Here is a 22,532-nt window from a genome sequence, read left to right as displayed (position 1 = left end):
TAAATGACCACATTTTGAGAAAATCCAACAACTAAACTATTTCTGGAAAAAGGAATTGAGTCTTTTATTTGATTTTCCAAAATAGGTATTTTTGAGTATACAATGAGGTTGTTGTTTTTTAAACGTGTCTAAAGTCTTTGTTAAAGTCATAAACTACCATTTATATTGTCATACTGCTACTCTTTTTCATTGAGACAGCTACACATACAACACTCATTCTACCACTGGATATTAAGTATTTCACAACCTCGATCTTATTCTTATATTTTTGGCTAATATACCCTAATGGCATTCACCATTGACTTGAACTGGTTCTATTAACAACAATTTTCCACCGGGTTCATTAAAACTATCAAGATGGGTTTTTCAGTTTGACTATTCCTTGGGACATCGGAACCAAGGAATAGGTTTCTGAGAAAACGCTGTTCAGTAAAAGTGCGTGGCTCATGCCGTCGTCATCTTGGCAGTGACGACACAGCCTAACTCCCAGCTAATCCAAAAATATGCAAAGACTTGGATTCCCGGTTGAGCTGAGGCGGGACCCGCCTGTCACTCAAAGCTGCCATCAATTTAATTATGCATAGCTTTAGCTTATTATTATTATTTAATTTGGTGACTAAAAGTTCACCCCTGGACAATTATGAATGGGGATATTAGCTAGAGAGACCAAAACCATGTTGGTACCAGGCTGTAAATGTGTTTATTTCTGCTGCAAAGTGGCCATTTTAACATGGGAGTTTATGGGGATTGACCCGCTTTTAGAACCAGCCTCAAGTGTCCATTTGAGGAACTGCAGTTTGTGGCGCATTTTTCAGGACCATAGATTGCCGCTTTTGCTGTGTTTTTGCACCTAAGGCAACAATGCTTCCATTTCACACAGGCCTCGTGAGTCATGAAATAAACCTAAAGAATGCTTCCAGGCCACATGCGAGCTGATCACCATTACAGACTTCCAACACTGTTCTATCATAGCCTGGTTGACCTCACATAAGAGGCTGGCATCGACACTCCACTGCACCCAACCACATCAACTCATTTCCCTATATTTTCTGATGGCCATGCTTTTCAAGGTACTTTCTGTACTGATCTTTCGGTTCCAGGCGTCATCCCGAACCTCTGGCTTTGTCTAGGAATAAATGTGTCCTTAAACCTCTGTAGTTCACTTTGTCTTTTCCTCTGCAGTTCCTTTCATATGCTCAGTGGGTCCTTGGACCTCACCCAGCACAGGAAGCTGAACTTCTTGTGTCTGCCTTTCATGTGGTTCCAGGCAACAGGGAAAGAACAGGACACACACAAAAGGACAGACGAATAGAAAGAGAGAGAGAGCGACAGAGAGAGAGAGAGAAAGAAAAGGAAAAAGAGACAGATCATACAGCAAAAACAGATTCCAAGGATAGATTTCATTGTCTGTGTTTGGTGGCTTGAATTGTTGACCTCTGCAGCTGCGAGCACTGTTGCTTCTTGACTGTTTTGGTGCTGTGTTGGTCACGGCTATGACTTAAACACTGCTCTCAATGTTGTATGCCATGACCAGATGTCTAGAAACTTTTAGTCTTTGTCATGTGTTCATACCATAGCTAAAGCCGCCCTGAGCTTTCAGTTTTGTTGAAAGACGAGAGTCATTGAGAAATGATGCTCCAAATGAGACACATTTCTGACGTGAAAGGCAAAAAATGTTTGCAAGAATGAAAATAAAGAATACGTTTTTGCAAATGTGTCTTACTCCCTATGCTAACATGGCACCCGGACACAAGGTCTTCTGAATTTATATTTCCCTCCATTTTGTCTCCCTGCTCCTCTCTATTCCCTTGTGCACTCTCTACACCATTCAATCACATCCCCATCCCATTGCCTTTCGTCTGTGCATCAGCTCTGTAATGACAACCCCAGATGTGGCTTAATACATACTCTGTGGCCTGATGATTGAACCCTAGCTTCAGTCAGGGAAGTTCAGTGGAGATCCATGTTTCAAGGCACCAATGGATAAGCCTGCTCATTCTGAAACGGGAGATGTTTTTTACTCTTCAAGAGCAGAGCGTGCAGGAGGCTCTGAGCCTGGGAGAGAACCGTCCTCTCTGCTCGCTCGGAGAGCATGGTTCTCATTAGGGACACATCATATTTCATGTCTTTTTATCAGGAAGATGGTCAGGAGTACGGGCTGTGTGGAGCTAGTGAGACCGCAAGCTAAAAATACATTTATGCGCCACAATTGAGGCTGCAGTAGAACGCCCATCGCATGCATTGAAATGATTTAGTGTGGATCAACGTCAGTAGCATCAGCAGGCCTAAAAACACACAGTGTGTATTTACATGGGCATGGGTAATATAAGCCTGATGGGTCCCTGTCAACACTGACCACAAGTGGCACATTTGGAATAAGGAAACATGGGACAGTAGCCTGACTTGTAAGACAGACAGAGTCAAGGAGGCTGGGCAAACAGACAGACATGCTGGACCCTTTGTTTGTGGCGGTCACAGTTTGCAGTGTAAAATAAGCGTTCTCTACCCCACAATATTGCATGCAGCTCACTCATATGTAAACTGCTGTAGTCCTTACACTGCCGTCTTCATCAATACTGAACATATGAGGTGATTTCTGTCCATCAGTTGTTACCCATTGTCCAGATCTGCTCATTGATGTGTCTTTGTCTCTGTGTTCCCTCTCCTGATCCAGCTTTTGGCCTCAACTCAGAAGACAAGCATTTAGAAACCAAGACAAACTTGTTAGACGGCAGAAAGATGCACAGTTATAATTGTTTCATTGGCTCTTGTTTTTTTTTTTACTGACATTTCCACCCTTTTAGCAGCTTCTATCTATTGACTGTGCTTTTGATGCAGTCACGGAACTTTGCAGATATGTAGTTGAGGTCAAAATGAAGGTTGAGTTATTTACTAATGTATCATGGAGTATATTTGTAGCATTCTTTGACCCTTGAATGTGACCCACTGACTCTCGGCCCACCCTGGTACATACTCTACCTGGCAAAGAAATCCTTCAAAAACTTTTTCTGTAATTTCAAACAACCGAAAGCCTAGATGTAAGGCAGCAGCGCAAAACCAAAAGATATTTAATCTAATATTTTTTTGCAAATTATCAACATTGTCGCTAAATAATTTTCTGACAATCGTCCAATTGCTTTATCGAAAGCTCCAGTGTCAAGTGCAGTATCCCATTTGTGACTATTAGACAGCAGATATACTGCAAAACAAGGTAGAACGCCTTCTCATCCATCGCCTCTATAGCTCTTCTCCCTCTTGGCTGTGAAGTACCAGAGCAGGTCCATCTTTCTGCCTCCCTTCTGGCTGCCATCTCTTTAACACCTCTTTAACACCACCTGTGACTTATTTCACCTCCAGATCTGGCCCAGTTCTTGAAAGCCGCCCACTGCCAGGCCTGTTGCTTCACGGCAATGCTGGTTTTGGTTAAAACTTTTGCAGCACAACAGTGAAGGAAGGACAATTGAACCCCCCTTAAGTCCGGCCCCTTTTCCCTCTGTGCTCCAATAACAGTTGAGCAAGCTTGGACTTCAGCAGAACCTCACAATTCTCAAGGACACATCACACTGTATATAGTCCCAGTTACTATGAGGAACACTCCATTTTGTGTTGATTTTGGTGGTAACTGTGGACAAAAGTGGTAGTGTATCCAAGCACCAGGGTCCCTTTTAAAAAAAACTCAAATTTTACTGGGCGACTGTCAGTCGCCCAGTACTGGTTCTGGTTCCCCAGTGCCTCCCTCTCATCCAGCGGACCGATCAGTACAGCTGGGTCTCCAGCAGCGTTGTGTCGGTGTTGACTCCCAGCGGGGAAACAGTACACAAAAATATGTTTGGACATATCCGAAGTCATATGAAGGTGTGAAGATCTTTACTTTATTTTTCTAAACCACTGTTCATGGGCTGTTTGCCCATCTCCTTTGGACTTAATTGGATGTTCTCCCTGTTGCCCTATATGGAAACATCACAGACATCCAATTGTAGTTAAATCACACACAATCTGTCTGTGCCTCAGTAAAAAATTGTGGTATATAGTGTTTGCCATTGATTTTATATGTCGGTGTTGTGTTGAGTATGCCTTTAGTTGGTGTGTGGATTGATTAATGTACGATGGCTAAAGATTGAGTCATTACATTTGCTTGCATGTGTGTGTCTTGTGTTAGCCCTCACCACAGACAGACCTCTGCTCAACAGAAGGTGTGTCTCTCATCAAATGAAATCAGCCAATATTTGTCCTCAGTAACCATAAAACAACATGAAATAGAACCCAAATGTTTGTTTGAAAGCCACTCACACGGCATACCGTACGTATGAGGGAATGTTGAATTACACTATGATCTCAAAGCCGAATGTGTGCAATCCACATAATTGCACTATGGGATCACAATTCTCAATAAAGGTTCAACAGGGTAAAGTAACTACGAAGAATTTAAATTTTGTGTCGGTTTTCGAGGTCTTTAGAGTCTTTTTAGAAAACCTCTCATTTTACTGTAGTGGGGTCTTACAGTCTACCTCCAACTGCAAGTCGAAGTCGGCGGTTTAGCCAGATCTGGGCCTGTCTGCTGAAGTTTGTCCGATTTTGTGCTGAATCTTGACCTGTTGGCATCGAAGACAAGCATTAGGAATAGCTCTATAGATGGTCTGATGGTCTCCTTTACTTCTGTAGGTTATATATAGGCATCAGTGTATAACTGAGGCTAATACAAAACCAATTAAGAGTTCCTCACAGTAGGGTGTGTTTCACTTGTTTGTAAATCTGTCAGGGATGGCAGCCATGCGTGTGCTTACAATAGCTTGCACCCAACATAAATAAAAGGAGGCTTGATTTTGTTTAGGAGAGACTTTGAAGGTGGGGTCCAAATGTAGCATGATCTCATTCGGTACCTGGCCTCAATTTACAAACCTGGACGCAGTTAAATATATGTGTCTCTGCATGTGCATATGCATGGGGAAACGTGTGCATGCTCTGCATATATGCCTCTTCTTGTCCATGTGTTTGTTCAAACGCGACCTCTGGCACCCTCTTAAGCAGAAATCAGTGTTTACACGTGGGTGTGTGTTTGTGTACAGCACATATACCGAAATGACTAAAAGAAGAGGGTGGGGGGGGGGGGGGGGAGTTCCCATGGAAGTGCTGTGAGCTCTATGATGCCCTCAATTTGTTTGGTCGCTCCTGTCAAGCTAATGAGGTGAGTGAGTGAGGGCAGCCTGGTGGAGGCAGAGGTCAGCCAAGAGCCAGTGCTGCCTGCCAGGCTGCTGTGCTTGTGAGGCTGTAGCCCAGGGCCCAGACTGCCACTCTGGTCACGGCACGGCCCCCTACCAAGGCCTGGCACAGCGCTTGCCCATCTGCCCCACATGAACACAAACAGCCTGGCAAAGGCAGATTTACACTCATGTATGTATGTGTGGGCTACTTGTCCATCTAAAAAGTATGTATATTGGCTCATACTGTAGATCTTGAAGGCTTGAAAGAATGCACATACACACACAGTATTCACTGCTTGGAGAGGTTTCCTTCTAGCCCCCACAAGACCGCCATGAGGGCGGACTGCCCCCACCAGCTGCCAGTAGAGCACTCAGAATGGATGCTTCAGTGCATGCATCAATATGAGCAATTCTTTTAATTATGGGTGTTGTGCGGCTAGTGACGCTGTGTTTCCTGGAACCGGTTCAAGTTATTGGGTCATTCTCACAGACTGAAACCAAATCTGTTCACAATTTAAATTCCTGCAGAAGTTAAAATATATCTTTTTATTTCTTTCTTTGCTTGTGGTGTATAGTATGTGTGTTACTTTGGTTTGTTTTCTTATATTATTTAGTGGTCGATAGGCATACTTACATGTACAAATTGGGTCTATCCACGTCAGGTGCTTAGATGCCGTGGAGTATAAATGTCATATTAAACTCCTCATATATTCAATGTATATTTGCCCTTTATAGGAAACTGTATCCTCTGTATAATAAAGTTTATTTGGCTAGAAAAGTTAGGGTATCTTTGAAAGTTTTATATACTAATCTCTAACTGCATGAAAATATAGAACAGGCCTCCAAACAAACGCTGTTTTTTTTTTGTCACAGTTTATTTTCATTTGTAGAACTCTTATTATCATCCTTCAGCGTTTTTGGAGCGAACAGAGCCTCAAATTCCTCGTGCCCCCGAAACTCAACGCCTCCGAGCTGAAAATGAGTCGCCACACCTGCTGGATGTTGCAGCTGTGGTTGTGACACTGAGAGTCCACAGAAATGGAGAAAGGTCAAAGGTGGTCACCTCTTCATCCCCCCACCCCCCCCTTAAACCCTTGGGGTAGTGTAGCAGCACCAGTGTCACACATGTATATATTAACACACTCACATACACACAGCTGAGGGTGATTTGGCGCAGGGGTCAAGGTCAGGGAGCAGATGGGGCTTCGCGATGTGACCTTTGGCAACAGGGCCTTGATTAGCCCTCTGCTGGGTCCTCTCTCACTACCCCGGACTGGACTTTAAACCCGTTAACTCTCTGTCTCTCCACTTATTCATTTGGATGGTAGACTATATTTCCCAGTGGTTGTTCCATTCAGAGCGCAGACAATAAAATAGTTTGCTATGATTTTAAAAGTACCCTGCGAAGTTCACATTCACTGTATGTAACGTTTTACGCATTAAAATGTCTAAACACGGCTAGAACTATGTCAAATACTCTGCTGAGATGTGTACTAACATTATACCAAATGTTCACAACTATTTTTAATTTATGTCCGTAATTTTAAACAAGGTAAGGGTCTGTTTACTTCGGTCGCCTGTCAATAGCATCTTATCCCCATCAGGGGTTGTCTGCCAGAACCTAAATTTAAAAAAAGTCATACATTTACTTTTATCCAGTTTTAAGCCACATGTTTTATTTGTATATTTCATCCAGATGAGGGATTTTAATCATCAGACCTCTGGATCCTAAATTATCAGAGAAACAAGCTGAACAAACGTAAGCGGCAGCTCGGCTCGCATCCCCTCCATGACGTCCTGCGTCCGTCAAACAGTGTTGGCGAAACTGCTGTAGTCAGTGTTTTCACTGGTTTTATTCACTAGGTCCGTTTGTTTAAGAGAGAAAGAGACCTATGCAGATGATTCGGCGCCCGATAATTCGGCTGTGCATTTAACCAAATATCCAAATTTGGCAAAGGAGAATGTAAATGACTTTACATGTATCTGCTAATGTTATGTGGATAAGGAATTTAGCACATCAAGTGCAACAATTGGCGATGCTAATTCTACAGTCAATTACCATTAAACTAATCAAAAGAGCGTCAATCAAACCTCAAACAAACGGAAACGTTAAAAGTTGAAAACTTGAATGAAATATGACATTTCTGTTTTTTGTTTTTGACGGTTACAGACTCCTCATCACTCCACACAGAGCTGATATGATGCCACAATTCTTCATCCCTCCCGTAGAGAGGAGGCATCGGTGATATTTAAATCACGTCACGGTTGAAGATACAAACTGAAAATGCTCATAAAAACAAGTGTATTGAAATGTACTTATGTGTTTCCTTGGGGACTAATGCATTTATTAAATGCATTTCCTTCCTGAAAAAAACATCTGCAATGATCATTTTTGAAAGCATTTGAAACCTACATTGTTTACGTCCATGTTTGCTGTTTTAGCAGTCTCTTCTAGCAGATCCTGTGTGTATAGTTTTATATGATTGTACCATCTGTCAAATCATTCTAATGGCAAAGGCATTTATTTGTGTTTGGACACACCAGACCTTGTCACAGGTGGTTGGCCTTAAAGGGACAGTGTGTAGGATCTGATGGCATCTAGCGGTTTGGTTGCTGATTGCAACAAACCCCCTCACTCCTGCAGTAATATGAGCACCCGAGCACAAAATCGTGGTAACGCCATTTGTCTCGCTCAGATGCCATCTATACCACAAAAACACTACTTTAGGAGCAACAGAAATCAGACGGTACTGATGGTACCACGGCCTTCTACTCACATTACCACAGTTTCACAAGCGCATCAGAGAGCTACAATGGCCTTCGGGTAACATGAAAACGCTAAAGGCTATCGCTAGAAGCGGAGCTTTGTTTGTCCTTTCTGGGCCACTGTTATGAATATTATATTCCATTTCTGTTAATAGGTCCTAGAAATGCTACACACTGGCCCTTTAGGCTTTGTCAGCCTGGGCTAGTGACTTAGCATTCTGTTCTGACATCAAAACCATCCATTTTTTGTTAGTGAAAGAGCTGTTTAAATGTGTATATATTTAAACATATTTAAAATCAGAAGTCCAGATGATTTTAGCACATTTAATGTCAATTTGCAAGTTGCTTGGCTGTCCTGTGCTACAGTCTCTCAGTAGTTTTCCCCTCTCATGTGAGTCACAGAGTGCCTTCTGCCCTGGAAATTATGCCTATCCTTCTTTTCATGTCCTTTTTTCTTAAACCAGCGACACTGTACAAACACCCTTAAATCACTTAAATCTGTAATATGTCTTTTTACTTTAGGCTTGAATCTTAGTTTTAAGCAATGTCATTTGGGAAAGACATCAGCTACTGTCGGCCGCAATGTTAACTTAAAACTTGACAGTTTGTTTCATATTTGGACAGTGCGGTACGGTATGTAGCTGCATAGCTCCAGAACTTCCCAGGTCAGTCAGTACTCCATACTGAGGTTTTGACTGAGGGTTTTTTAAGAAAAATCTCTGGATCTTTAAGTGTGGAGAAAAAGGAGAGAAAAGAAAGACATAGAGCTTGTTAACTTAATGAAACACTCAGCGGATCAGTTGTTGTTTTACTGCGGTGGGAGCCAGAAGTCGAGCCAGCAAGTGGTTTGGGTTCATGTCAGGGTCTCCTCTTTCACAGCACAAGTGCAAACGTGACAATGACGCCAGCTTCCACTGTGAGTGGCAGACTCCTTCCTCATCTGGCTTATGATAGGAATTGTCATAAGAACAGGTGTCGCCAGCAGCTATTGGACATTATCTTGCAACATGTATTGGATTATTTGGAACAGACAATGTTTTGAATAATATGTCTTCTCAATATCCATTTTCTTTTTGTTTGAGAGAACATGGCATTCATTTTTAGCAAGATATCTGTTCTCGACACCCTGAGCCCAGATGTTGGACCACTTTTGTTACACACTGCCTCTTGTTATTAGACAACTTATTATTTGTTGGCTTCGGAGACTGATTATCTTTTTAACTGACTCCTCACCCAGATGTGATCCACGCTGATACAACCGGACTGTAGTCACAGCTCAGGACGTAGGCGCCCCATAGGCAGGCAATGTTGTTAAGTGGAGAGATCTGGACATTACTCACAGGCGGTGACAGACATAGACAGACACATGCACTGGCACGCAACAAACGCGGGAAGGAGACTGCGGGGAAAGAGGAAGAACTCAATACCAGTGACTGTTTACAGTTGCCACGATTACAGTCCACCCCTTCACACACAGACACATACACATCCCCACAGTCCCACCAGGCAAATGCATCTGCCAGCGCAGATCCGGCCCGAGCGAGAGAACACTTTCCCAGAGATATCAGTGACGTACATTTGTGAGCGAGCACGCTCACGAGCATGCACAAATACACACACACACACAAGCTGATGTTGTGTCAGTCACCGTTCATTTTCATTGTTTTCATTTCTTGCTGCACTGCCTGTTTATTTTTGCTGGGTATCCTCAGGGAGACAACAGTGGTCCAGTGAGCTATGGAATCCCAGAGGGCTCGTTGTGCTGCCCTTCCTCTGTAGCATCAGAGTTTCAGGATGTCCTGGACATAAATAATTACATATAGCGTCATTATCTGTGGGTCTAGTATACTGTACGCAATGCATAACCACATATGTGTTGAATTTAGTCTTTTTAAAGCCATAACGACCAAGACATCACCTTCTTTTGCATCGAGTCAGGAAGTTCTCCTAGTTTGGACTCACACAGTATCAGCAGCCCGCCCTGTTTGTGGCAGTGGAAAGAATGTGGCAATGAAAAACTTTGATAAGTGTAAGAACTGTGACAGGCAATTTGGGATTTGCAGTATATGGAGGAGGGGGTTTATATGCTTTAAGGAATGATCGACAGGCGGTAGGGAGGGTTAGAGAGGATGCCAGGGAACGTAGGGTTGGACACAAGTTCATACTCAGGTGCTGGACCGGGCGGTGATCAGAGTCTAGACGCTTTGTAGGCAAGATGAGAGGTTCAGTGTTTGCTTTCCTGCTTTGAAACCAATCTGCCCATATCTTGTTCCTCAGTTTCCTCAGTTTCCCCCCTCTTTTAAGTCTTTTCTTCTCCTCACCTGACTACAGTATAGACATGTAACAGCAGTAAAAGATATTGCCGTCATCTTTAAAGTAATTTATTTGACAGTGCAGGCTACTTTTCTTGGACAAACCCTGCAATATAGCTCCCAGTGTATGACAATTTCAAGGAAGGATACATTTAGGGACACATTGATTAATGGAGGTTGATGGTAATGTCAGTTTTGCAGCTAGTTACTCATCAATCAAAGTATTGGATATAAAGACGAGGTACTGATGCTAGATGAAAAGTTGAGGGATCACCAAAGTTATTACAACCTGTCCTGATGGGGACAGAAACGCATATTTTAATGGAAATCCATTCAATAGCTGTTGAGACATTTCACTAAAAAACACAAATATCATCTTAATGGTGGCACAAGAGGAGTCAGGGCATGTACCAATCTATTTGCCATGTAGTAGATGTTGAGATATTTCACAAGATGAGGGTGGCACTATAAGAAAGGTCAAGGGTTCACCAAAGTACTCTGGGCATCTTAGATATCTGTACCAAATTTCATGGAAATCCATTAGTCCTACCAATAGTTTTACAAAAAACACTAATATAAACGTCATGGGGGCATAGAGGAAAAAGATGAGGGTAGTGGTAGTAGGAGTCATTGTCTGGCCATCATAAATATTTACACCAAATTTCACAGCAATATTTTTGAAGATGTTTATTAAAGCTATTAAAACCAGCTGGTGGTGCAGGAGGAAAAGTCAGGGGATCACAAAGTCAGTGGGGATTAATGCTCTGGGGACCAATGTGTGTTCCAAATCTCATGGCAATTCATCCTGTAGTTGTCGAGATATTTCTTATATTGCAGCAGTGGAGAAGGCCCTGTCCCCGCAGGTCCTGCGCTTGGACCGGGTAAGAGGGATGAGGGGGTTGGTGTTGACGCATCTGCTCAACTGTATACTCTGCCCTTGAATCAATAAATTCAGCAAAAAAAAATCAAGTAAAAACATACCTTCAATTAATCAAAAAGGTCAAAGGTCTTGGGTGTTAATTAGCACAGATTAATCATGGTTCCACACTGGCCGGGTTGATCAGTCCTTCCTTGTGCCTTGTGTTTTCTTTGGACATTCCTCCCTCCAAGGCTTAACACTGCACTTTTCCAGAGCAGGTGCGAGGGGGTGCTGAGTAAGCTGAACACAGATTTTTTTTGTGGGTCTAGGATGACCACTGAATCCCTCCATCCTGGCATCTTGACCTGCAATTGAAGCCCTGACTTACAGGGAGAGTACACGGTGGGAGGAGGGGATTGGTGGCCACATGTTACTCATCCACCTGCATACTGACAGGCAGACAGGCCATGTCACAACAATCCCAAACACCCCTGTGCCCCGGCCTAACCTTAGCCAACCCCCTCCCTGCCCCAGCTAACCCCTGTTGACCCCTGCGACCATCTGTTAGAGGGCTCTGGGATGTGTTGATTGGCTGTGGGGGAGTGGGGTGAGGAGTGGGGCTGGGATAAGGATTGGGGCACCTGGATTGGTTGACTGAGGAGCTTTGTACACAAAGCATGACGGGGTTGAAAGAGACACATTGCACAGATTGCCCGTAAAAACTTTGAATTTTGACACCTGTCTGCTTAAGTGTGTTGGCAGGCACAACGGTTGTAGAATATGGAATGGTTGCACTGGGTCATTCTGTTGAGGAGCACAGCATACATTCACAACAGCTTGGGATGAGCGCTGGCTCATGCTACAGTGTCGCATCCATCTCTGCCTGCTGTCTTATTTTACTGGAGTCATCAGTGCTGTCATAAAATCCATCAGGAGGATGAGGAGTACTGCCCACTCCCCCTGACATACAAACAAACAATCCATTCAAATTGAGTTGAATGAAATTATCTTTTCCTACAAGGGGTCACATTTTACCAAATGGGTAGGGTTCGCCACATGGCAGTTGTGTCAAAATGTTGGTGCACATTCTCCCACGCAGACGGACAGACGCCACTCTATGTAGGATAACACAAGTCATATAATGGGCTATACTCATGATTCACACCCCAGGGCACTTTATCGAGGGGGGCTGTCTCCAGTCATTCAGTTTCATAAATACATTTCAGAACAGACTTGTGTCACATTTGTAGAAACTCATAATGCCATGTTGTTAACATTGTGAAATGACTAGTTGGGTTTATGCAACAAAACTATTTGGTTAAGGTTGGAAAAAAAGATCATGGTTTGTGTTAAAATAATAAAGTGACAACGTACCATAACAACATAACATAACAACCGTAGCAACGTAACTTGCGTGAATAAATTGCGACTGTCACAAGCAGACTGTCGAAGGTCAAGTAACGTACATAGTGTTGCTTGCTCTGCGTGTCTCTCCTTTTTATACGCCACCTGCTCAGCCCAAATGCAGAAAGGTCCACATTCAACGTATCCGTGGTTTGCTGGAATCTACAATGCCAACACGTGTTCCTGGTGACTGGGCTGCTCTGGGAAACCTGGCTTCACTGAAAAAAAACTGCTGCAAAGCCTGATCTCCTGAAATATAATATCAGCTGAAGCTCTTCATCAACCTCTGTGTGGTTGTGGGTTCTTTGGGAGCCACAGAGACGCAGCAAGTAGTTTGAACCAAAAATGAAAGCACCATGGCACAGGTGTGCTTGTTCTATTATGAAACTGACTCTTCTTTTATTGGAGATGTCAAATGGCTTTCTTACCCCTGCCCATTTCTGTCCTCATTTGGACAAAAGAGGGCCAGTCCGTCTCTCCCAACCCAATACTGTGAAGTTACTATTAAGGCTGACCTTTGCCCCGTCACTCGTGAACTATTTTTACTGGCACGTGCTGTACCCGGTGACCAGATAGGGGAGGGGCATAAATCACCACAACCATTCTCAGTCCTCTGAGAAAGTAAACATTTCAGTATTCGGATTAGACAGAATAAAGTCATCTTTTGTTTACAGTCCCAGAAACATAGACAACGTCAGACACGTATCCACTGTGATGATTCTATGCCAGGCCAGTACTGGAACTAGCCTGGGCCAAACACAAGGAAGGCGGGCTTTTCCAATAACTTGCTCAACATTGTCAGAAAGTGAAGGAAATGCTCCAATGTCACCTCTTAAAGTTCTTACGGCTAACATGTTGTAAGTGTTATATTCACTCTCCTTTTAGTTCTGTTTTGGTCTCCACCATCTCCTGAAGGAAGTACCCCTCTGCTATTAGATATTTGACTACCTTCACTAGCTAGTTGCTACTACTTTGTCTTCTTTTTGGTAACAGTGTAGGACTTGCCTGTTGGGCTGGAAACAAGGTGGATGAGAGAAAAGTTGCGGGCCGTAAAACCAAAACAAAGAGCTGAAACAGAAGATGCTCAGCAGAACTGCGACTACTGAGTTCATGCTAATTCTCTGTGGGTGTGTCACTGCTTTCACATTGCATTTAGTTAATATAAAATACAAACTATAAAAATCTCCCCGACAAATCCCCCAAATTCATTCTCCAGAAAGAGTCTTTCATCAAAGCCACTGCATGCCTATTAGACAGCGTGACATTATTACTACTATATGATGTGTGTGTGTGTGTGTGAGCAATTTCACCTTCGTTATTTATGGAACGGAGACCGAGGCAGAAAGCGCCAGAAGCAGAAAAATCCAGGCCAGTCATGTATTGGTGCTTTTGCAATAACATCCTGAAGGTTGTATTTTTAGTCAAAGTCTTTGAGTCAGGGACATGAGGCGGCCAGCCCAGGAGGGCCTTTACTGTCCAGATGGTGACAGCACTCTGATGGTTTTGCCTTTGAGGCGCCAAGATGGAAACATTTGGAATAGGAGTGAGTCACACGTACCGGTCACAGGATGGACAGTCACTCATGACTCCAGAAAACACACACACACACACACACACACACACACACACACACACACACACACACACACACACACACACACACATACACACACACACACACACGCATACACATACAATTTGTGTGTTTACGTTAACACACACAGGATACGTACTGCACTGTAATACCCATTTGTCAGCTCCTTACGTACACCAGTGAGTTTTACTGGGCACAAACATCCAGTACACAAAGGTGTACTTAAAAAGTGTTTATACATGCTGCACATGAAAAAACATTTATCTCTTGTATGTTTTGAACATTATTTTGTGGGCTTAGTCACAATGTTTCATGGTGAAAGGAAAAACTAGTGACTTTGATATGATTGGTCAAGATACAGAGATGCATAGCAGCATTTATTGTCAAACTGTAATCTGCCTTGAGACCATTTGCATGATTTCTTTGATACTGTATCATATTTGAGTAGGATGAATACTGTACAGTATATACATTTTCTTTCTGCTTTGAAAGTTTACACTCCATCTGGCAAAGTGTAAACTGACTCCTCTGTGTATTCAATTGGAGGCAGGAGGCCTCACACTCCAAATGGTGACAGGTTTCCATGTGTGACAATGGGCAACAGGCTTTAGCAGGAAACGAGACACCTGTTGCTCTGGTGCGATTACTGCTCTTTGCCAACCAGATAAATATTGATTTCCAGATTTTCCACACAAATGAGTAAGTAAACTTTGCCTGTATTGTATTTATTTTATTGTTTTACTGATTTTATTAAGTGCTTGGCAGGGATAGATGAAAGAAAATGGGAAGAAAAAAAGAGGGGATGCAGACAAGAAGATATGTAAAAACACCACCAAATAATATATACATTTAGTATAACTTTAGAAAAGTGGCTGTGGGTTTTATGAACTGTGCATTTTCTGAGTACTTTAATACTTTTACACATGCAGTATTTCATATCCAGCTTATTGAACTGTCGTGTTTTCTGAAAAGAGTAGTTGACCTGTATTCAGTGGCACTCGAAATGATACAACTATCATAAGTTCCTGTTCCTGTTCAGTGGTGTCTGTAGCAACAACTTTTAATACTCAATGACAAAACTGGTCATCTGTCACCATCTTTCAAAATGACTCATGTGAGAGTTTGATTAGCCCCACCCCTATGGATTCAGTCATAGTTAAGGTAGTTTAGGTACTACGGTTGAGCAATATTCTCTAAATTTTCCAACCGGCCATCGCCAACCAAGCAACCGGCGACTGCAGATATTTTTGCGCAGGTGGTTGTGTGTCAGTTGAGACATGTTATCGAGCAGCGGAGCGTCATAAAACACACTTCATTCAAACTTCACGGAAACAAACTAAAACTCACTGACTCCATCTTGGTTGGTCTTTCTACTGTTCCAGCAATCACCAACTCTGGTTTGTTCAAAATAAATGTTAGATGGAGTTACATGTACAAATATGTAGGATATGCTGGCTCTACACTGTTTTCCCCCACTTTCTCTCTCTCTGCTGCTAAAATGGACAAAAATTGCCCCAGGAAAAGTACTCTGGCAATCGTCAACAGCCAATTTATTTGTTCAGTCGCCCAACCCTATAGGCAACTAATAACTTAAGATTATGGAAAGCTCATGTACATAATTGGGTTAAGTGATGTCTGTGTTCACGTCACACAGATCCATATGTAAATCCATCACGTCCGTGAATAGGTAAGGTTAGCTTTCTAGATAAAAAATTATCAAACTAAAGCTAAGCTAGGTAAGACAGCAGCTAAAGCTATACAGTGATAACAAGTCCATACTCAGTATTAGACAAGATGCGTTTGCAACTAATTGGTCCACACGCATACAGCAGTTGTTGACCCACGTAGCCAAGATGTCTGAATATGAAAAAGTGTCAAAATCATATCCACGGTAGAAGACAAACTAGAGGTTAAAACAGTACACAGAAGCAAACACAGATTAAAAGGATAATCCCTCCCCCCGTCATCCACCCATTCTGCCCCCAAATAGAGCACTTTATTAACCCCATTTCGTCATCTGTTGAGAAGAAATTAGTCAATGAGTCAAAATCATATTCCATGGTGTAAGGGAGGTGAAAAGATTGTAATCCTCCTCACAGGATGCATTACGTAGGACTTCCTGTGGTGTTGTTAGATTTTCCCATGAATTAAAGCTGGTTGATAAAGTACATGAATGTTGAAGAAAGAGAGAGGTCGCACTGTATGACTATTTGCTGCAGACATTTCTGTGAAAGATGAAAGCAATATTTGGGCCAATTTGCAACAGCTGGCCTGTTTAGAATCGATTGCACAAAATATACTAATGCGTCTTTATATGTGATCAACATTTTGATACAACAGCGATTTACCGTACATTGTGTGCACTATTCTAAAATGGAAAAAAATAAACACCAGAAACAGATCTAGAATCTAAGAGTTGAACACCAAAGAGTGTTAAGGAACATCATAGAGGAGAGAGGAACAGCAATCCCCATCTTAAGTTCAGTGTTCAAATTCTAAGTTGGACAAATGTCAGTGGATTTATGACCGCCTCTGTTTGTCTGAAAAGGAAACACTGGCATCAAGTGGCCAAACATATTATTACAGATACTGCGCACGCAGACGACCACAAGAAACTACTTGCATGCAGTAAACTGCAACAGTACAGTGATTGGCTGTACATCAGTTAAGCAATCACGTCCAAAGTAAAGCCACAATAAATTCTAACTACAATGTATTATTTTTTACCATTGCATCCACACATATTGCAATCATAATAACAATTACAAAAATAACAATTCACAATATTTATTATCAGTCAACAAGCCCAAATTGTCTGTCCCATTGTCTCTCCGTATTGATTACAGTGGACAAGCCACTGCTGCTCATCAGAGAGTGAAGCCTTCATCGCATTGTGCCTGAATAGGCCTTTAGTTCTAAAGGTGCCATCTTATTTTGTAGCCCTTTCTTTTCATACTGGTGTTGAAGTAGGTGTTAAGCAGAATTTGGTTCTTTCATTGTCTTGGTAGCCTTTCAGTCCTAATCTCCACCATAAAGGCCTTTTTTGTGGCCTTTGCCAATTTGCCTTTTTCAGTTTTGAAAAATAATTTTCTCAAAGAAAACAGTTTCTTATTCTTTTGTAATGTATTTACAAGGAGGATCATGGTATGCTACAATGTAAAGGTGTCCTGTCATGTCATTCTGCAGTCTCACGCTCTGTCACATTCTTTTGTTTTGTCTAGGGAGATATCACATTCTTTGTTAAAAACACCACCATTCGTAAAACAGCTTTTTATGTCCTTTCATTTTATAAGGGTTGTCAAGCAACCTCATGACATCATTGAAATAAAAATGAATGACAGTGTGCAGAAAAAAATGTAATAGTGTCACATTCCTGCAGCCTGCTTATTTTAAATGTCTGCATTTTTTTTATTTTATTGAGCTGGTAAGGGCACAGAACATTTCTGTCCATAAAATTTTACTACTGCAGTTTCAAACTTTTATAGAGTACTGCAGTGATGTCATGAGATTGCACTACCACCAGTCCCGGTAGCTATGCATTTTATTAGCAAAGCCACTTGTTGCTACTCTACTGTAATTCACAGTCTGCCTGTAACGGAGATGTGTCTCGTGCTCCAGAAGCCATAGTCACTTCTTCAACCCAGTAAGTGACCTAAAACCTTCAAAACATATACTTTGAATCTATTTCGTTACCTCATTGGGTTCTTTCATTTGTTTGTAGTGTGTGACTTTTGTGTTTTAAAGGGTTAGTTTGGATTTATCAAAGTCACACAATAACACAAACCCCCTTACAGTACCGATCAAGGCAGCGGTAGACCAGCAACAAGGAGTCTGGAGGAAAGGGCTCTCTGACGGCAAGGTAAGTATAGCTAAACATAGCTAAATATAGAGTAGCCTTAACTGATACCGACCTGCCCCTATCACCCTGTGTGACTCCCTGGTCGCCGCTGTGGAGTCCTCACATCACATGAACAGTTTCTTCCCGTCTGCAGTCGGGCTCATGAACAAAGCACGGGACCCCCACTGACTCAGACACTTAATTCCCTCGGACAATTACTTACAGGTACACACCCTTGCACAACTCTTCTCTTGAAAAGTACACTTGACACACAACTAATGTACTTGTTTTAACATACTCTTGTCTTCTATTTACTATTGTACTATTGTTTATTGTCATGCACAAATCACTAAGCCATATTCCTTGTGTGTGTAACATACTTGGCAATTGACAAATAAACCATTTTCATAGAAATAGTCAGAATTGTACGGTTGTGAATGATATATACTGTAGAGGTATCCAATCGACTAGTACACTGCAATTTATCTAAAATAGAACTTTGGCAATTTCTATTAAAAATTGACCCTCAAAAATAGTTATTTTGGAGGATGCTGATAAACAAAGCAAACTAAGCTGAAACCTCTAAATTCCCATTGTTGAGTGCAACAGAAAAGCCAAATTGCATGTTTGACAAAAACACAAACAAAATGATGTACATTTTGATTTGTACTGCTTTTTTAATGTGTTTTTCCATCAGAAATAGTAAAAGCCATATAATGTAGCAAACCAAAAGATGACAAAGCTCTATACAGGCATAGTAGCTCATTCACACACATTCTACAGTCCAGACTGATCTGTCAAAGTGGGCAGACGCCACTGGAGTTCCCATCTTGGCAGACGAATGGCGAAACATTCAGTTTGAAGTAAAGGACGTTCTCTTTTCTCAACAAGCATTTTGTAGGCAAAAATATAGATTCTTCTGTCAAGGCATAGTCGTCACGTGAAAATCAAAACCTGATCTGGAACGGGCGGGGTTGAGTCAGACTTGAGGGTACTGTGCACAGATAACAGTCAGCAGCATTAAGGTAACAACTTGACTTGAGCATGCAGGCTCTTGCGAATAAATAATGAAACATTCTGGTCATATATCAAAGCCCTGTAAGTGCTGTTTTTTGTTTTTTTTAAGCTAAATTTGAGTCAGAATGTAGGCCCCTGAACTAACCCTTATTTCATTAGTTTACATCATGCTGCCAAGTGATCCTAGAGCATCAGACATGAAGGAGGGAGTCATAATCTCTACTACTCAGTCCTTGAATGGGACTTTAAAGGGAACATATCATGCTCATTTTCAGATGAATTCAGGTCATTCTAACGAGCCTGCATGTGACATAGGAAGGGGAGCCAAATCTGAGTGGCTTTTCAATCACATGTTTTCTGATCTTAGTCAGCCCACAAACCTAAATGTAATGTGCTCAAGCACTGAAAAAGTGAGTTTTTCATGATGTGTCCCCCTTTAGAACGCAAAAGAAAACTCACTCTAAAAAAAAAATAGCGTATGAATTAACATTAAAATTAAAGTTCATTTTGACGTGCTAAAATCACAGCTAAAACACTGTTAGAATAAAAGTGTTGGCTTTTGTGATGATCTTTCCTCACCACATGAGGGCAGCAGCTACTGACTGATCTGACTAGTTTTCCTCCAGACCCATGCTGAGGTGCTGTAGAACTACAGGAATTATTAAGTCCTGCCTCCACACATGCAATTATTATGACATGAAATGGGTCTGTCAATTTCCATATCGTCACTTTTTACAAGTAGAAACACACTGATAATACTTCAACATTTAAGTGCTAAACTTGGACAATGTATTTTCTTGGCAGGTTTAAGTTAATAAAACAATTGTGTTGGCATATCTTTTAGGACAACTCCAATTTGGACTTTAGTAACAGCAATCTTTCATACAAAATATTTTCCCCTCCCCTAAAAACAAAAACAAAGCCTTCCCTAGAAAACAAGAATGTTAACAAAAGGAAGTAATGCTGTGAAAAAAAACAAAAAAAACAAACATTTTTAAAATACAACAATTTGAAATGCACACACTTTACACCTTATATATATGTCAATGCACTTGACTTTAGCCAAAATAAAAAAGCAATCTTTTCTTCTCGCTTTCAGTAATCTTGATGTATACTTTATAATACATGTATACACGATAACAGAGCAACAAAGCAAAAAAATAAATATCTTAAGTCACTGTTTGGAAGTTTTTTTTTCATATATATATCTGTATATGTATATTTATATGTATAGCTTACTTTTGGGTAGGGTGTGAGTGTTAACAGTATTGTTCGGCTGACGCAAAGAGCTTCTTTCTATTGACGGAAACTTTGAACACAGAAAAGTGAAGAGCAGTGTGAGGCCCTGATCACACAGAGCTCCTTTTAGCAGCCTGGGGCGGCTTTTTAAATTGCTTTCAATGAGTGTTGCTGCGCGTCGAGTTGAAAAAGATTCAACTTGGAGCAGGTCGTCCTTTAACCACAAGGTTGGCGGTTTGATCCCCGGCTCTTACTGTCTTAGTGTCCTTGAGCTACCGAGACACTTAAGTTGCTCCTTAATGCTTAGCATGGGTTAAAGGTAGAGGTCATGTATGCACCTAAGGATTGTAATAATTTTTAAAAGCGTTTTGTCTCATTGTGGTGACTTTGGCTGTAATCCCGGGGCTACATGACTAATAACTGTAAATAGTTGCCATGAGCTGAACAGAAAGCAGCAGGCCTGGAGGCAAATAGGTATGGTAGCCTACTTGAGAAGTTGTTAAACTGTACTAATAACCATTAGGTAGCGTACAGTTGGCGTTAAGCTAACGTTAGCAGAAGAAAAAAAAAAAAGACAACAAACTGCAAAAAACGCAACAGCAGTGTGTTTCTCGCTGCTTCCTCCTGCAGAACGTTCTCTGTGTGATCAGGGCCAAACCGGACAACACTGTTCTGTGAAGATCGCCCTCGCAAAACAACTTCCAGCCCTTCAGTAGTGAGCGAAATAGCTCGGCTAAGCGCCGCGCAGACAGACTGTAAGGGGAATGACAGCAGATGGGAAGCTATGTCTGACCAAAACGATCGAGAGACTTTGAGATGCAGTGATTCAGTGACATTCGGCGTTCACTTGGATGCCGTCGATGCACAAGAAAGTAGTTTAAAACGATATTGCCAGACCCTAGCTGCACTTCAGAGGCACAACATCTGTTGCATCTTTAGCGACACTACTACAATGAACAAGGAAAGACCTGTGGGATTTTGGAGAGCAATCTCATTTCCATGTTTGGCTATTTGCATATTTAAGACAGCCTGGGAGAGTTTTATGTTCTTTTTTTTTCTTACAAAGCTCTGCATTACAAAAGAAAGTCAGGCACCGAATGTCATCTAGAACAGTCCTACTCATAAAGCAATCTAGAATATTTACACACCAGCTGCAAAGATGTCCGAAAACATTGTTTGCAAGATGGCAACGTCGCATAATTGACCTACAGTATCAGTACAGAAAGAAACAGTATTTTTGATTAAGCAGCCATATTTGTTTTACAAAAGAATACTTCCAACCCTCCGACAGTGGCACACTATACACGCCCTGACTACTTTTTTTTAAATCTTTGGTTGACCAGTCAAAAGCCTGATAGATTTACAATCCACCTTTACATCACACAACTTGACTTCTTTTTTTTTCTTTCTTCTTTATAAAAAAACAATGAACAAAAATGAAACAACTGCTAAAAAAATAACATTTGCACACACAATGTCATTCCCTCTTCCTGTTCATGTGTTACCCTGCCGGGGGAGATCAGAATCGCCTCCCGTCCCATTGTCACACACAACCACGCCCCATCCCTGCACTTCCTCTGGTCCATTCTGGAGTCCGTCCAAGAAGAAAAGCACATGCATGCAAGCTGCGCACACCCAAACACACCACACACACACACACACACACACTCCCTGTCTCTCAGACACAAACACACTGAGACATGCACGTAAATGTAAAAGAGCGGAAGAAATAAGGTGACGCGTAAAAACCAAATGCTGAATTGTCCAAAACAAAAAAGTAAGTGTCCGTCGATAAAAGGAAAGAAAATAACCAAAGAAAAAAAAAGTGCCAGGGGGTTTGCTGACAGCGCTCATCGTTTCTGCGAGGCGATCATCTTCGAGACAAAGTTGACGATGGCGCTGGCAGGCTGGTCAGCGTCCATCTCAGCGAAGAGGTGGCTGACGTTGTCCGTTGTGCTTCCCTGCTTACGCGCCACAAACCCAAACAGCCTGCAAAGTCCACATCAGAGATTCATTTGTAAAATCATTGGAATGTGTTTACAATGGAATCCATGTCAATAGACTAATTCATTGAATAAACTGAAATTATATATATTTATATAGGAGATTTACATTTCCTTTTCCTTTAGATTCAAGCTAGTTTGTGTTTAGATATGGGGGTAGTTAAGAAGAATGTTGCAAATTTCCAGCAAAGACTACTGATGAGACCAGATACAGGAAATGGGATTTGTAGTTTTGCACCGTGGAAGTTTTGATGTGAGATCCAGATGTCTAGAGAGCAATGGAGCGCAAAAGAAACCGG

General features: G+C 41.7%; 1 protein-coding gene across 9 annotated transcripts in view; it reads right to left on the bottom strand.

Moving 5' to 3' along the window:
- Nucleotides 1-18,627: 18,627 nt before the first annotated feature.
- Nucleotides 18,628-22,532, bottom strand: part of tns1b (tensin 1b) — a 159,825-nt gene continuing 155,920 nt past the window's right edge. For all 9 annotated transcript variants that reach the window (XM_068705120.1, XM_068705127.1, XM_068705119.1 and 6 more), the window contains one exon: nucleotides 18,628-22,219. In XM_068705120.1, the coding sequence (XP_068561221.1) occupies nucleotides 22,081-22,219 (139 nt within the window). In that variant the 3' untranslated portion in view covers nucleotides 18,628-22,080. The remainder of the gene's footprint in view (nucleotides 22,220-22,532) is intronic.

Source organism: Cebidichthys violaceus, unplaced genomic scaffold, assembly GCF_023349555.1.
Source record: "Cebidichthys violaceus isolate CVI_PGR_0920_01 unplaced genomic scaffold, fCebVio1.0.p SCAF_11, whole genome shotgun sequence".
In the NCBI taxonomy this organism is placed as follows: domain Eukaryota; kingdom Metazoa; phylum Chordata; class Actinopteri; order Perciformes; family Stichaeidae; genus Cebidichthys; species Cebidichthys violaceus.
Note: the sequence above shows the minus strand (reverse complement) of the source record. Positions and strands in the feature narration are given on the sequence as shown.